The following is a 16644-nucleotide window of genomic DNA, read 5'->3' as shown; positions in this document are numbered from 1 at the left end:
CAGAAACCTTGCAGGCCAGAAGGCAGTGGGATGATAATTTAAAGTGATGCGAGAAAAAAACCTGTCAACCAAATTCTATATCTGGCAAAACTGTCCTTCAAAAATGAGGGACATTTCTAGATAAACAAAAGCTGAAAAAATTCATTACCATTAGACATGCTCTACAAGAAATGCTAAAGGTAGTTCTTCAGGTTGGAAGGAAAGGACACTAGAGAGTAACTTGAAGCCATAAAAAAATATAAATCTTTCCAGTAAAGATAAATACATGGACAAATATAAAAACCCAGTATTATCGTAATTTTGATTCATAACTCCACTTTTTACAGGATTTAAAATAGAAAGGCATAGGGGCCGGCCCGGTGGCGCAAGCGGTTGGGTGCGCGCGCTCCGCTGCGGCGGCCCGGGGTTCGCTGGTTCGGATCCCGGGCGTGCACTGACTCACTGCTTGGTAAGCCATGCTGTGGCGGCGTCCCATGTAAAGTGGAGGAAGATGGGCACAGATGTTAGCCCAGGGCCGTCTTCCTCAGCAAAAAAAAAAAAAGAGGAGGATTGGCGGATGTTAGCTCAGGGCTGATCTCCTCACAAAAAAAAAAAAAAAAAATAGAAAGGCATAAAAAGTAACTACAAATCTATGTTAGTGGGTACACAATATATAAAGATGTAATTTGTAACATCAATAATATAAAGGAGGGTGAAACCATAAAGGAGTAGTTTTTGTATGTGATTGAAGTTACCATTTAAAAATATTTTATAACTTGAGAATATTATACGTAATCCCCATGAAAACTACAAAGAAAATATCTATAGAATATATACAAGAGGAAATGAGAAAGGAATCAAACATGTCACTACAAAAAACTAACTAAACACATTGAGCCAGCCCTGATGGCCTAGTGGTTAGGGTTCAGTTCTCTGACCACTTTGGAGGCCTGGGTTTGCTTCCTAGTCTCAGAACCACACCACCCCTCTGTCAGTTGCTATGCTGTGGTGGCAGCTCACATAGAACTAGAGGGATTTACAACTGGGATACACTACCATGTGCTGGGGCTTTGGGGAGAGAGGAAAAAAAAAGAGGAAGATTGGCAACAGATGTTAGCTCAGGGCAAATCTTTCCCTGCAAAAAAAAAAAAAGAGAGGAAAAAAATTAAACACAAAGGAAGGCAGTAAGGGAGGAAATGAGAGACAAAAAGTTATAAGACAGGCTGAGGCCTGCCTGGTGGTGTAGTGGTTAAGCGCACACGCTCCACTGTGGTGGCCCGGGGTTCAGATCCCGGGCACGCACCGATGCACTGCTTGTCAAGCCATGCTGTGGTGGCATCCCATATAAAGTAGAGGAAGATGGGCACAGATGTTAGTCCAGGGCCAATCTTCCTCAGCAAAAAGAGGAGGATTGGCATCGGATGTTAGCACAGGGGCTAGTCATCCTCACACACACACACACAAACAAGTTATAAAATAGGGCAATGAAAATACTCTGTATATTATAATTATGGATATTTGCCATTATACATTTGTCCAAACCCATAGAATGTACACTACCAAGAGTGAACCCTAAGGTAAACTATGGACTTTGTGATGTAGGGGTCAATGTGGGTTCATCCTTGGTAAAAAAAAAAAAGTTCCATTCTGGTGAGTGATATTGATAACTATTCATATGGAAAATCTCTGTACCTCTCTCAATTTTGTTATAAACCTAAAACTGCTCTAAAAAAAAAAAGTCTTCAAAAAAAGCTGTAAGACATACAGAGAACAAAAAACAAAATGGCAATATTAAGTCCTTCCCTATCAGTAATTATTTTAAATGTTAATAGATTAAACACCCCAATCAAAAGACATAGATTGGCATAACAGATAAAAAAACAGAATCCTACTATATGCCGTCTACAAGAAACTCACTCTAGATTTTTTTTTTTTGTGAGGAAGATCGGCCCTGAGCTAACATCTGCCACTCCTCCTCTTTTTTTGCTGAGGAAGACTGGTCCTGGGCTAACATCCACACCCGTGTTCCTTCACTTTATATGGGACGCCGCCACAGCATGGCGTGTGGTGCGTCGGTGTGCGCCTGGGATCCGAACCAGCGAACCCCGTGCCGCCGCAGCAGAGCACGCGCACTTAACCGCTTGCGCCACCGGGCCAGCCCCTCACTCTAGATTTAACAACATGCATAGGTTGAAAGTGAAAAAACAGAAAAAGATATCCCATGAAAACAGTAACTAAAAGAGCAGGGGTGGCTATACTAGTATCAGACAAAGTAGACTTTAAATCATAAACTGTTACAAGAGACAAATAAGGACATCATATAATGACAAAAGGGTCAACTGACCAAGAAGATAAAACAATTATAAACATATATGTACCAAATATCAGAGCTCCTAAATATATGAAGCAAACATTGACAGAATTGAAGAGAGAAATAGACAGATTTACAATAATAGTAGGACAATTCAGTATCCCCCTTTAAATAATGGATAGAACAGCAAGACAGATGATCAATAAGGAAATAGAAGACTTGAATAACACTATAGACCAGTTGGACCTAACAGACATATATAGAATGTGCCATCCAACAAGAGCAGAATTATGCATTTTTCTCAACTGCACATGGAACATTCTCTGGGATAGACCATATGTAAGGCCACAAAACAAGTCTTAATAAACTTACTAAGACTGAAATCATACAAAGTATCTTCCAATCACAAAGGGAATGAAATTAGAGAAATCAATAGCAGAAGGGAAACTGGAAAATACACAAATATATAGAATTTACACCACACATTCTTAAACAACCAATGGATCAAAGAAGAAATCAAAAAGGAAATTAGAAAATATCTTGAGACAAATGAAAAGACAACATACCAAAACTTATAGGATGCAGCAAAAGCAGTGTTAAGAGAGAAATTTATAGCTGTAAATGCTTACATTAAAAGATCTCAAACCAACAACCTAACTTTACACCTTAAGGAACTAGAAAAAAAAAAATGAACTAACCCCAGCGCTAGCAGAAGAAAGAAAAATAAAGATTAGAGCACAGTAAAAAAAAAAAAAAAAAAAAAAGAGAGAGAATAGAAAAAAGAGAAAACAATGAAACAAAGAGTTGGTTCCTCAAGAAGATCAACAAAATTGAACTTTAGCTACATTGACTAAGCAAAAGAGAAGACTCCAATAGCTAAAATCAGACATGAAAGAAGGGACATTACCACCAATTTTACAGAAATAAAAAGGACTATAAGGGTACTGTGAACTGTATGCCAACAAATTGGATAACCTAGATAAAATGGACAAATTCCTAGAAACACAATCTATCAAGTCATAGTCATGAAGAAATAGAAATATGAATAGATCTATAACCACTAAAGAGATTGAATCAGTAATAAAAAACTTCCAAATAAAGCCCAGGACCAGATGGCTTTACTGGTGAATTGTACCAAACAAGAAAAGAATTAACATCAATCCTCCTCAAACTATTCCAAAATATTGAAGAGGAGGAAACACTTCTAAACTCCCAACTCTGAGGCCAGCGTTACCTTGATGCCAAAACCAGATAAAGACAGTGCAAGAAAACTACAGACCAATATCCATGATGAGTACTGATTCAAAATCCTTAAGAAGCAGGAGGAATGGGGTGGGTGGGTGAAATGGGTGAAGGGGGTCAAAAGGTACAAACTCCCAGTTATAAAATAAATAAGTCATGGGGATGTAATGCACAGCATAGCGACTACAGTTAATAATACTGTACTGCATATTTGAAAGTTGCTGAGTAAATGTTAAAAGTTCTCATCACAAGAAAAAAATTCTGTAACTATGTATGCTGATGGATGCTAATTAGACTTATTGTGGTGGTTATTTAGAAATATATACAAACATCAAATAATTATGTTATACACTTGAAACTAATATAATGGTGTATGTCAATTATACCTCAATAAGAAACCAAACCAAACCAAAAAAAACACACTGCCCTAGGTTAAAATAATTTAGAAGTTATTTAAAAACAACTTTAAATTCACCCCCGACTCCCTGAAAAAAAAAAAAAAACCCTGAAGAAAGTTAAGCATATTGGCTTTCAAAATTGTCACTATTTGGTATAAGAAAGTATATCAATTCTTTAACAGATCCATATGTTTAAAAGAATTGTTACAAGGGACATTAAAGGGGGATAATGAACAAGATAGGTGGAAACACTCTCAACAGAGGGGAAAAAGATTTTCCTGTGTCCATGTCTATAATAAAGTAAATAAAATCTGTAAACCTATACTAGTCACATGTAACTCAGTGAAGGCTCTTTTCAGAGTGACTTTCTGAGTATTGGCCATGACATAGAGGATTATGTATCAGGTGATTGTGAGGTTGTTCAAACCAACAATCTCTGATGCTCATTATCATTAGAGTGAGCCATTTCTAATTATTTCCAAGATTATAAACTCCTTGAAATTAGGATCATACTTTTACACCTTGAGATTCCCTACATCAGTAAGTATCATGATCATAAATGTTTATTAAATTGAATTGACTGCATAAGCTGAAGGTCCACTGGCATAGATATGATTTTATTTTCAAATTCTAAGAAAATAAAACTTATTAAACTAAAAAGAAAATCTATTTCTCATGTTATAGTGGACTCACATGAAACTCTAAAAGCTTGCAAAATTATTTGCAAAAATGTATTATGAATCAGAAAAAAAGCTCTTAGCAAGAAAAACAAATTCATAGATACCAAACCATTACCCCTTAACTGTTGCTTTAGTTGATCAACTTTGTATGTGAATAAACTGTATATATTACCACATTTTCAAAAATAAAGAACTAGTATGAATTAAATTTCAGAACAGAGTAATTAAAAATAGCCTTTAAAATTTTGAATTTTCTTCATTACAGATATTTGGTTAATTATTAACTCTTTATTCCTATCAGTAGAGGAAGGAAAGAGTCAATAAGCTATTAATTCTCTGGCTACATACAATAACTGCATATTATATCAAATTATGAAGTTGAATTAGGCCACACTGCCAGAATAGCCAGAAAAACAATTTTGCCTAATTAAAGTTAAAATACAAGTTGCCATTAGAGTGATTTTTAAGCCGTTTGTTAAGTAAGAAATATCAGTGAGCAGTAAGGTCAGTGCCAGAGTCTAGGAATCATATGACCATAGCATATAATATAAACAAGAATGTGCATTCATTAGGTATCACAGGTATTCAGTGTTGACAGTAACAGCAAGAAAATATTCAAGTTACACTAATAAAGAGTAGGGATGAACAGTTTTAATCACTGTGATTAATGACGATGCCAACAACAAAATCATGGCTTTATTCTAGGAAATGTTTTTTTAAAATCCTCAACAAAATACTAACCAACAAAATTCAACAGCACATTAAAAGGATTATACACCATGACAGAGAGGGATTTATTCCTGGAATGCAAGGATGATTCAACACACACAAAAACCAATCAATGTAATACACCACATAAACAGAATGAAGGACAAAAACCACACGACCATCTCAAATGATGTGGAAAAAGCATTTGACAAAATTCAACACACTTTCATGATAAAAACACTCAACAAACTGTGAATAGAAGGAAATTGTATCAGCATGATAAAGGCCATATGTGACAAGCCCACAGTTAATGTCACACTCAATGGTGAAAGACAAAGCTTTTCCTCTAAGATCAGGAACAAGACAAGGATGCCCACTTTTGAGACTTCTGATCAACATAGTACTGGAAGTCTTAGCCAGAGTAATTAGGGGAGAAAAGAAATAAAAATCATCAGAATTGGAAAGGAAGAAGCAAAATAATCTGTTTGTAGACATGATCTTATATGTAGAAATCCCAAAAATTCCACAAAAAAATTGTTAGAATAAACAAATTCAGCAAAGTTGAAGAATATAAAATCAACATGCAACAAGCTGTTTCATTTCTGCACATTAACAATGAATAATCCTAAAACGGAATTAAGAAAACAATTCCATTTACAATAGCATCAAAAATAATAATAATACCTAGAAACTTAACCAAGGAGGCAAAAGACTTGTACACTGAAAACTACAAAATGTTGCTGAAAGAAATTAAACATATGAAAAGATATCCCGTATTCATAGACTGGAAGACTTAATATCGTTAAGATGTCAATACTACCCAAAATGATCTACAGCACCAGTACTATCCCTATCAAAATCCCAATGATGTTTATTGCACAAGTAGAATAATCTACCCTAAAATTCATATAAAACCTTAAGGGACCCCAAATAGCCAAAACAGCCTTGAAAAAGAACAAAGTTGGAGAACTCTCACAGTTTCTGACTTCAAAACTTACTACAAAGCTACAGTAGTCAAACAGTGTCATACTGGCACGAAGATATATATATATGTATATATATATGACCAATGGAATACAGTCCAGAAATAAACGCTTGCATATATGGTCAAATAATTTTTGACAAGGGTGCCAAGAAGATTCAATGGGGGAAAGGACAGTCTTTTCAACAAACGGTGCTGAGAAAACTGGATAGCCACATATAAAAAAAAAATGTTTTATGCTTACGTTACAACCAAATACAAGTTAATTCAAAATGGATCAAACACCTAAATGTAAGAGTTAAAACTATGTAACTTTTAAAGGAAAATACATGGGGAAAGCTTCACGACATTGGATTTGACAATGATTTCTTGACTACCAAAAGCATAGGCAATCAAAGAAACAGATAAATTGGGCTACATCAAAATTAAAATCAACTGTACATCAGCGGGTACAATAATCAGACTGAAGTCAATGAATGGGATGGAAAAAAAATTTGCAAATCATATATCTGATAAGGAGTTATTATCCAGAATATATAAAGAACTGACAACTCAACAACAACTTATTTAAAAATGGGCAAAGGATTTGAATAGACATTTCTCCAAAGATATCCAAAGCACCAATGAGAACATGAAAAGATGCTCAGTATCTTAATCAAACAGAAAATAAGTGTTGGTGAGGATGAGGATGTGCACAAATTGGAACCTTTTTGCACTGTTGGTGGGAATGTAAAATGCAGCCATTCAGGAAAACAGCATGGCAGTTCCTCAAAAAATTAAAAATAGAATTACCACATGACATAGCAATTCCACTTCTGGGAATTCCTTGAAAGAACTGAAGAACTTGAAAGAAGTGAAAGCAGGGTCTCAAAGAAATATTTGTATACCCACATTCATGGCAGTATTCACAATAGCCAAAAGGTAGAAGAAACCCAAGTGTCCATTGACAGATGAATGGATAAACAAAACGTTTATCCATAGAATATTACTCATAGAATTCTATCCATAGAATATTATTCAGTCTTAAAATGGAAGGAAATTCTGATACATGCTACAACATGGATGAACCTTCAGGACATTATGCAAAGTGAATAAACCAGTCAAAAAAGGATAAATAATGATTCCACTTACGTGAGACAAGTCAAAATCAAAATTAGAGACAGAGTAGAATGGTGGTTACCAGGGCTGGCGGGAGAGGTAAATGGGGTTACTGTTCAATAGGTACAGTTTCAGTTTTGCAAGATGAAAAGATTTTTGGGGACGGAAGGTAGTGATGGTTGCACAACGAAATGAACGTACTTAAATGTCTAACTGTATACCTAAAAATCGTCCTTTAAAATGGCAAATTTTATGTATATCTTACATATTTACAATTAATTTAAAATAAAGTTAATCAACAATTAAAAAAACTTTTTAACTGAAAAAATAAAAGTGATTCTGCATCACTCCATTCAAGTGGTCAAAGCTAACACCACCCATACTGGGACAAACTAAAGGTCCTGGTTTTGGGGAGAAATATGCTTATCTGGGCATCAAGAAGCAAGCTATCAGCAAGTTATTCATATGTGACAAAGTGAATGTGACAAAATGTTCACACTTGATAAATACAGGCGAAGGGTATATGGGAGTTTATTTTACTATTCTTGCAATATTACTGTAAACTGGAAATATTTCCAAAACGGGGGTGGGGGGCTCTTCTGGTTGGCCAGGTCTGAGACTAAAACACACCACGCACCAAAGATCAGTTAGACAGAAACTAGTACCTTTTTCTTAAACATAGTATAAGAGAATCTCATCATTTGAATTCCTCAGGCATGATTATCACTTTCTTACCTGGCACCATGAGTTTTACCCTATATAGGTGAAATTTTCAGAAAACTGATGTTTACCCCTTTAAATGCCAAAATGCTGTATTAATAACTTTAAATTTTTTCTTAAAAAGTACTGCTTTCTTACCTTTCAGAATATTTAATGATCAGGGTCACCAAGATCTGCTTCAGTAGATGGCTGGGTTTTATGTTCTCACAAGGGTTTATGAGGGTATTTATATAAAGCAAAACAACACTGCAGAAAATGGTTTTTTTCCATCTGCATGATTAGTTATTACCTGATCCTGTCTTTATGCACCTGCTTTTTACAACTCACTTTCCAATTTGTGCTTTGAAATATGTTGAAAGTAAGTGCAGAGATCCTGAGAGAGTCTCTTCAGTAAAGTGCATAAACTTCATGCTCTTTTGGCTGTTCAAAGCCTTTCATGGCCAATCAGATTCTCAGGTATTTCTGAAAATCAAAGTTGTCAGATAGCCTATCCCAATTTGTATCAGAGTAGGATTTATATAACAAATGGATTACTAATTCTTGGATTTGGTCATCTTGACTAATCAGATTTCTCATAATTAAATCTGCAGAGACTATTAAAACAATTTTAAGTATCACAAAAATAGGATATAGCCGTAAGCTATAATTATCTCTACCCCAATTGCCCAACTGCTATCAGCAACTGGTATAGTGATTGTCAATTATATCCATATATCCTCGAACACTGTATTTCTCTTTTTTTTTCATTTCTCCCCCCCAGGAGAAAACAAATTTAGATTAATTAAAATCAAATAATTAAAATTTCCCTAAAAAGAGAAATACGAAGAAATAACATCTTGTCAGTACTTCGTTTGCACCCCAACTAGGATAACTGCAATTCAATTCTGCCACTAACCACCTGGAAGGAGCATCCGACTCCACAGGCCTAAGGGCTCAGGCCTCCACCAGACTGCCCCTGTTTTAGACACCAGCTGCAAGTGGAGTCCGTCCCCACTTTTGACTGACTGGTTACAAATCTGGGAGTTCCCATGATCCCTTCAGGTTCAGGAATTTGCTAAAATGACTCACAGAACTCAAGAAAGCACTATACTTACAATTAGTTTTATTATAAAGGATTCAAATTAGGAGGACCAGCCAAATAAAGAGACACACAGGGTGAGGTCTGGGGGGAAACGCAGAGCTTCGCACCCTCTCTCCGTGGAATCAAGGCACATCACCACCTCAGCACATCGGTGTGTTCACCAATCAGGAGACTCCACGGAGCCTCAGTGTCCAGAGTTTCTAATCGGGGCTTCACTATTGGGGCATGATTGATCACACCACTGGGCACATGCCTGCCCAAAGTCCCCAGTTGCGTGGTACGTCGTTCTGGTGACCAGCTCCCATCCTAAAACTACCCAGGAGCTTTGAGTCACCTCATTAGCATCACAAAGACATTCCTATCACTCAGAAAATCCCAAGGGTTTTATAGAAGCTTCTTGTCAGCAACACAGGACAGAGACCAGACAAATTTCTCATTATACCACAGTCAGGTAAATTGAACTCTGAAAGGTCACAAACCACTGCAATCTAAGATCTTTTTCACTCACCAAGAACCAATTTTCACCCCCACTGAGAATGCATCTTCTAAGACAATGAAAAGACACCCCCCAAAACCAGAATGGAATTTTATTGTGTAAAGTTTATAGAAGTATGACTAGTATTCCTCTGTACAAAGTACACAACAAACGGTTTTAAATACAACTGAGAGAAATGCGAGTCCTATGACAACATTTAATACAAGCTGAATCATTTACAGATACACTAAAAATTTCTTTAAAATATCATCTTCTTTCTCCAAAGAGTCCATTGCGCATTTCTTAGAGTAAAGATGGGGACACATCCCAGGCAAGGTCACAATGGCATTTTATTGCCCTCGATGCTGATTTTCACTGCGTGTGCAGATCTGCTTTTTTTCCTGATATCTGTGAATTTTCTCATCTGTTTATCCAGTCGACTGACACCCTTCTTGGAGGTCCCCTGAAACTAAGAGTGGGGTAAAAATTAAAGAGCAAATTATTGACATACATAAATTTAGTTTTGTCTTTCATCTTCTTTTATCTGAAACTTAGCTGTCAAAAGAGCTCCTAGCTCTGGAATAACCAAAATTTGCTTTGGTGACCCCAGGAACAACAGAGCAAGTATACACAGCAGGTTAGAAAAACACAGTAAACTCCTCCAATGAAGAATAATTTTATTGTTGTTTGTACCCTATTTTTAAATTTTGCCTCAGTCCATTGAAATCTCCTAAAGAGAAAGGGGGCAAAATTAAAACGATTCCCCCATTCCATCAGATTACATTTTTACTGTATGTTTTCCCTTTCAAAGAGCAATGCGGAGTTGACCACTTGACATATACACCTTTAAACAGTGCTGCCATAAAGAATAATGATCTTCTAGGACAAGGGAAAGTCATCTGGAAAAAAAGCCTTAAGCAAAATGAATGAGGTCAGAGGATAGTAAAGCACGCCCGTTCTGTGCTTGAGCTCTGGTTTCAGACTTGGGATGAACACCTGCTTTGCCTCAAAAGGTTCTGTAACCCTGGGCAAATCACGGCCCTGGTCTGTTCTCCTTTCAGGATTGCTGGGAGAAGTAAATGAGACAGGAATGTCAAACACAAGCACAGAGGCTAGCACACAGTCAGTGCTTAAAATAAGTATCAGCTATTACTATTGTTACTACTACTTTGCAACCAATTAGACTTATGTTAAATGAGTATACTTGACACAAAAAGAAAAGTAAATTACGTCTCTTGATCTGAGGGGCTTACTACTTCTTGCATCTCTTCCTGTTTGCCCTTTATGTTTAAAGTTTTCGTTACTAGGTTATTTCTTTTGTATTTGGAAAAGACTGTATGTCTTGAAAAGATGTGGTCTCCAAGAAATCGATACCTTTTAGAAATGCTGAAAAGGACTGCCATTTATGTCAAAGATGAGGGCGAACTCTTGCTGACCACAGTGTTGCTAACAACTCTAATCTTTAAGAACGCTGAGTAGTGAAAAAGAGATGGGTTTTTCTAATTCTTCTCCCCCGAGTTTACTACTGCATCACCTGGGAAGCTCAATCCAAAGAATGCTAAAATAAGGTAGGGCCTAGGGGACACGCCAGGGTCAGTAGCAGCGTGGCGAAGCTCTTTTGAGTCAGGGAGCCTCTCAAGTCTTATCACACCGCTGGACTCAGCCTCCACCTCAGATATGAGGCAAGGAACTCTGTCATTCCTCAACAAGAGCCACGTTGATCATCCTAGATTTTCTAGGAACATCCCAATTCCAAATATTATTTTATGTCAATTTTAATACTTGGCACTAGTTCTCTGAATTAGCATAAAAATTCATTATCAGAGGATAAAGAGCTATACCACTATCAAATACCCCAGATTTCCTGGACAGGCCCAAATATCTTATCTCCTTTCAGACAAGGTGCCCTGATTTTTAGTACTTGCAGTCAGTCCACACTGGAAGCCATACCTGCTAAGATCTCTGCCAATTAGCCCACTCCCAGCAGCACCACACACCAGCCTGGACTTCTCTGTGCCCACTCCCAAGACCTTCTCTAACAGTCTGGCCCTCTAGCCTCAGCACCTGAGACACATCCAGGCCACACTGATCTACTCCTAGTCACAGCTCATAAGACTCGTGGCTAGCAGATGCCTAGTTACCCCAAGCCTGAAAACACACAGAACATAGAACCTAACAGGTCAAATTCAATGACCTCTCTCCTGATTCATCAACTCTATACCACTTCCTTAGGACAGAAGTGTATGCTGCATTGCTTATCAGTGAAAAACCAAAAGTAGCTTAAAAGATTAGCAAGATGGGTTTGCTTAAAAAAATTTATGGTTTAACTGTATTACGAAACATTATTAAGTCACTGAAAAATGTTTACTTAAATGAATTTTTACCATGTTAGGTAAAACACAAACCCAACAAGCTATAAAAGAATACAATCACAATTTTGCTTAAAAGTTTAAAAAAAAAAAACAAACAACCCCAACCCAGTAATAATGCTTATGTATGTGTGTAAAAAGGAGCGAAAAGAAATAACCCAAAATGTTAATATACAGGTGTGGTGGGATTAAAGGTGACTAATTTTATTTGTGCTTTCTGTATTTAAAAGTTTATATAAAAACATGCATTGTTTTTGTCATTTTAATGTTATTTTAAAAGCACTCCATGGACTAAATTAGCATATAAACACACCATGTAGTGTAGGTTACTGCGTTATTTAGGAGTGAAAAATCACAAACCACAGGGGAATTAATAAATTATATATGCACATGATGGACTATTATGCAGCCATTATAAATGATAAACCTATAAGGTGGTTTTATAAGGGGAAGTGATCAAAATTATATACAGTATAATTTTAATTAAAGTATCAATAGAAAAAAAGATCAAAAATATGAAATTGCTTTTGAATGGTGGGTAATTTTTCTCTTTATAATCTCAAATTTTTCTACAATGATAACCAGAAAAAACTAAATTTGAAGCATTACTGGAAATACATTTAACACATCAAACTGTTAACAGTGGTGACTTACAGGAAGAGCAGAACTTAGGAAACAGGGTTATTCTGTAGTGTTTTATATTATGTAATTCTAAAAATAAAAATGACATTTAAAACAAAGACTTTCATTTGAAAGCCATTTACTCACTCCAATTTTCTTCCTGGAAAATATGTTTTCTAATAATACTCATTAGTGTCTGTGCAATGTGGAAGCCCTGGGTGAATATGTAAGGAATCTTCCTGAACAGGGAAATAGTGTCAGGTGGTTTAAGGACAATACAGTGAAATGTAACATGCGACCACCAGCCCCCAAAACATGCCTTATTTTTTTTTGACAGAGCTCTGTAAGTCAGACTCAGGCCTAGATAAATACCAGCACATCATGATCTTGGGAGTGTTGGGGATGAAGGAAAGGAACTCTACTTGAATTTCCCACTCCTCATGCTAGTCATGTCTCTGCTCCTGCAGGAGGTGGGGCCACCTCTTCCCACCTCCCCACCACTTACAGGGTGGGTGGGATCAGAACCAGCAACACAAGCACGTGCCTTTCAGGACACAAGGTATGCTTCCAGAGTAGCCTGCCCGCTAAGATTTTTTATTACATTTTCTTTGCCATATCGTCGTTCTCAATTCTCAAATATAAGTGTGCTGGGGAAGAAAAAAATATTACGCAAGAGAGAGCTAAAAAGTGGGAAGAGAGTGAAAAAAGCAAAGGTAAAAAGAAACAGGGGTGGTTGGAGGGCAGAAAGGGTATCAGGGGACACGGATAAAGACAGAAGTAAGAAAAAGGGGAAGGAAGCACTGGTGAAGTTGTCCCCGGCACTGAACTAGTGCTCTTCCAGCCTTCACTAATTCCCAACAAATAAGAAAGTGCGCTGTGCCTCGATACCAGCTTAACAGCACAATGAACTGGCAGGAAGGTGAGCGCCGTCCGCGCAAACAGCTGCCACAGCAGGGGTCACGGAGAAGTCATAAAAGGAAGGCAACACAGTCAGACTCTGAAGAGAACCCTGCAACAAAGGTGCCACTATCAATCTCAGAGCACAGCAGGTCAGCGAGTCTGGCTTTAAGAACATTCCAAAGTCCCTTTCATTTCTGACCAGGCACTGAATAGTATTAATCAAATTTATCTCCTAAATATTCAGTGTAAGGCTTTATGCAACGAGTCCTCACATGCATGTTGCTGAGCCACTGACAATAGGAAAAGAAGCCACCACTCTTCCACCAAGAAGCTACTAACCAGTTGATAACGCCTGTAATGCAGACCAACATGATTCTGGGTCTTAAAAGCCTTTTTAATAAAAATGGGTACCAGTCAGGAAGACCAAAATGCTTATCAGGGAAGTAATTATCTATTAGTCTCTAGGGTAGTGATAAAGGAAGGGACTTCCACATCAATTTCCAATATTCAAGAGGACTTGAATGTCATTAACTGCCTGTTAGGACCATTATTTCAGATACTAAGAGTGGACTTGGCCTTCCTTGGTTAAGAAAGCACACACACACTTGTTTTTTCCTCTAGCTGCTGACAGTTCAAGCCCATGCACAGAGCATGCTTCCTTGGGGATACCTCCTGGATACAGTCTGGTAGGGCCAGGCCTATAGGGGCATCCTGTTGCCTTCAATGCTGAACTTGACAGCACGGTGCACTCTGCTGAGTCGTTTCTGTTCTGCAAATCGCCTCTTATGCTTTTCCAATCGACTCAGGCCCTTTTTAAGAATACCAGGCTAGAAAGAGTAGTTTGAATGGAGAACAAAAAAAGATTACTGAGAAGCAATGAAGATCACCAAGTGGTATTTACAGCGATGACAGAGCAAGTGTCTACCCTAAATATTTCACAACGTAATTACTTAAAACAGTTGAAAAGAAAGGAAGGAGTACACTGCAGAAGCAGGTGACTTCTGTTTTTCATGGTTCTAAAGAAATGAAGGTATCAGAACACTCTAGGCTTCAAGGTTCAGTTTAAATAAAGGGATTAATAAGAAAAAACCTCCTGACTTGATAATGTTGCCTTTAAGTCTGAAGTAAAGCTTATCAGCAATGAATGACCTGGCTACATAAGAGATCAGAAAACAGCTCTCTTTAAATCAGATAAATCTCAAGAGCTGTTAAGGGTTATGAAAGATGAACTAAAAGACAAAACAGTAATCTGCATCTGAGATTCGCCTTGCTGTTCCCCTCTTGCTTACCCTGGATGACTCCATTTCCACATTCCACTTGGGCCTGACAACATAGTCCTTGTTCGAGGGCATGGGGACCCTCGCACGGGCACAGAAGCCGGGATCTCCAGGTCTAAGGGCCCTGAGAACAGAAAGAAGAGCATGCTGCTTATGTAGCCAACCACACCCGGGCCCATCCCATTCAGCTGCATACCTGTTTCAAACCTCCTCTGCCCTCTCAAGGTCCCCCATCCTCCCTCCTGCTGTCTGTCTTAGCTGGCCTCATCATCACTCCTACTACTGCATGAATTCCTCAACTTCCCTCCCAAAGCCAGCGTCCTCAGCTTTTTCCTGATTCCTTTTCACCTCTCCTCAGCTACAGATATATCTGCCCCTCTCCTTTGCAAGGCTGGTTCCTCCATCAGGACTCTGAATCCCAATTTCTCTGGTCTAGTGGAGCCACTCATGGGTTCACTTGTGCGGTAAAAAATCAGGTCGTCAAAATGAGCCCCGAAAACTGAGTATGCCCATAAAGTAGTTTACATGGTTTTGCATATGCAACTCATACTGTAATTTTTTTGTCTGTTTCTTGTTTTTTTTTAAAAAGTTTTTGAGATAATTATAGACCCACATCCAACTGTAAGAAATAATACAGAGATCCAGTGTCTCTCCCAATGGTAACAACATGCAAAACTATAGTGCAATATCACAACTAGGATATGGATATTGACCTAATCCACTAATTTTTATTTCCATCTCCCCAGTTTTACTTGCACTCATTTGTGGGTGTGTGTGTGTGTGTGTGTATTTAGTTCTATGCAATTTTAGCACATGTGGAGGTCTATGTATCCACCACATGGACCCCTCCTGTTGCCCTTTTATAAACATGCCCACAGCCCTACTCCATTTGCCCAGTCCCTAACCCCTGGTGACCACAAATCTGTTCTTCATTTCTATAGTTTTGGCATTTCAACAATGTTACATAAATAGAATAATACACCATGTAACCTTTAGAAATTGGCTTTATCTACTCAACTTAATGCCCTTGAGGACCCATCCAAGTTGTTACATCTATCAATATTTTGCTCCTTTTAATTGCTGAGCAGTATCCTATGGTATGAATATACTACAGTTTACTATTCATTTGCTGACAGAAATCTGGGCTGTTTCCAAGTTTGGACTATTATGAATAAAACTGTACATTCATACATAGATTTTTGCACAAGCATAAGTTTTTATTTCTCTGGGATAAATACCCAAGAGTGCAAGTGTGGACTGTATGGTGGTTGCATGTTTAACTTTATAAGAAACCGCCAAACTGTTTTCCAGAGTAGCTATACCATTCTACCCACATCAATGTATGAGTGATCTAGTTTCTCTGCATCCTCACCAACATTTGGTGGTGCCACATATGGTAACTTGTATGTACAAATTTGAGAATTACCATGCTAAAGTAAGACTACCATTCTTCAAAAGTAAAGCCTATTGTAGATGTCTGGACATTCAAACCATTCAACCTTTAGGGACCTGTCCACCCTAGTGATAAATGGAGAGTGGTGTATGTGTGTCTGTGTGTGCGCGGACTGGGGAGGGAGGCAAGGGAGAGGAAGAAAAGGATAAAAAATTCTAAATTGTTTCTATTCCTTATACGGTTTACTCCGTTCTTAACATCAAGCTTCTATAACTCCATATATGTGACTAGATTAACCGGCTAGCCAAAGAAAATTTCCCTTAACTCTCTTTTCCCCCTGAAGCTACCATCTGTCTCATCATCAAACTCATCCGTAAACAAACAACACTTGCTCCCTCTAGCTCATCTCC

General features: G+C 37.8%; 1 protein-coding gene across 6 annotated transcripts in view; it reads right to left on the bottom strand.

Moving 5' to 3' along the window:
• Positions 1-9203: 9203 nt before the first annotated feature.
• IWS1 (interacts with SUPT6H, CTD assembly factor 1) overlaps positions 9204-16644 on the bottom strand; it is a 46858-nt gene continuing 39417 nt past the window's right edge. For 3 of the 6 annotated variants that reach the window (XM_058548752.1, XM_058548754.1, XM_058548753.1), the window contains exons 13-14: positions 14854-14965; positions 9204-10143 (exon numbers count right to left, since the gene is read on the bottom strand). In XM_058548752.1, coding sequence (XP_058404735.1) covers positions 10012-10143; positions 14854-14965 — 244 coding nt within the window. In that variant the 3' untranslated portion in view covers positions 9204-10011. Of the gene's footprint in view, positions 10144-12585; positions 14392-14830; positions 14966-16644 lie in introns of those variants that run through there. The other 3 variants (XM_058548755.1, XM_058548757.1, XM_058548756.1) reach the window with 3 other exon arrangements.

The sequence above is a fragment of the Diceros bicornis genome, chromosome 10 (assembly GCF_020826845.1).
Source record: "Diceros bicornis minor isolate mBicDic1 chromosome 10, mDicBic1.mat.cur, whole genome shotgun sequence".
Classification (NCBI taxonomy): Eukaryota; Metazoa; Chordata; class Mammalia; order Perissodactyla; family Rhinocerotidae; genus Diceros; species Diceros bicornis.
This window is presented reverse-complemented; position numbering and strand designations above follow the sequence as displayed.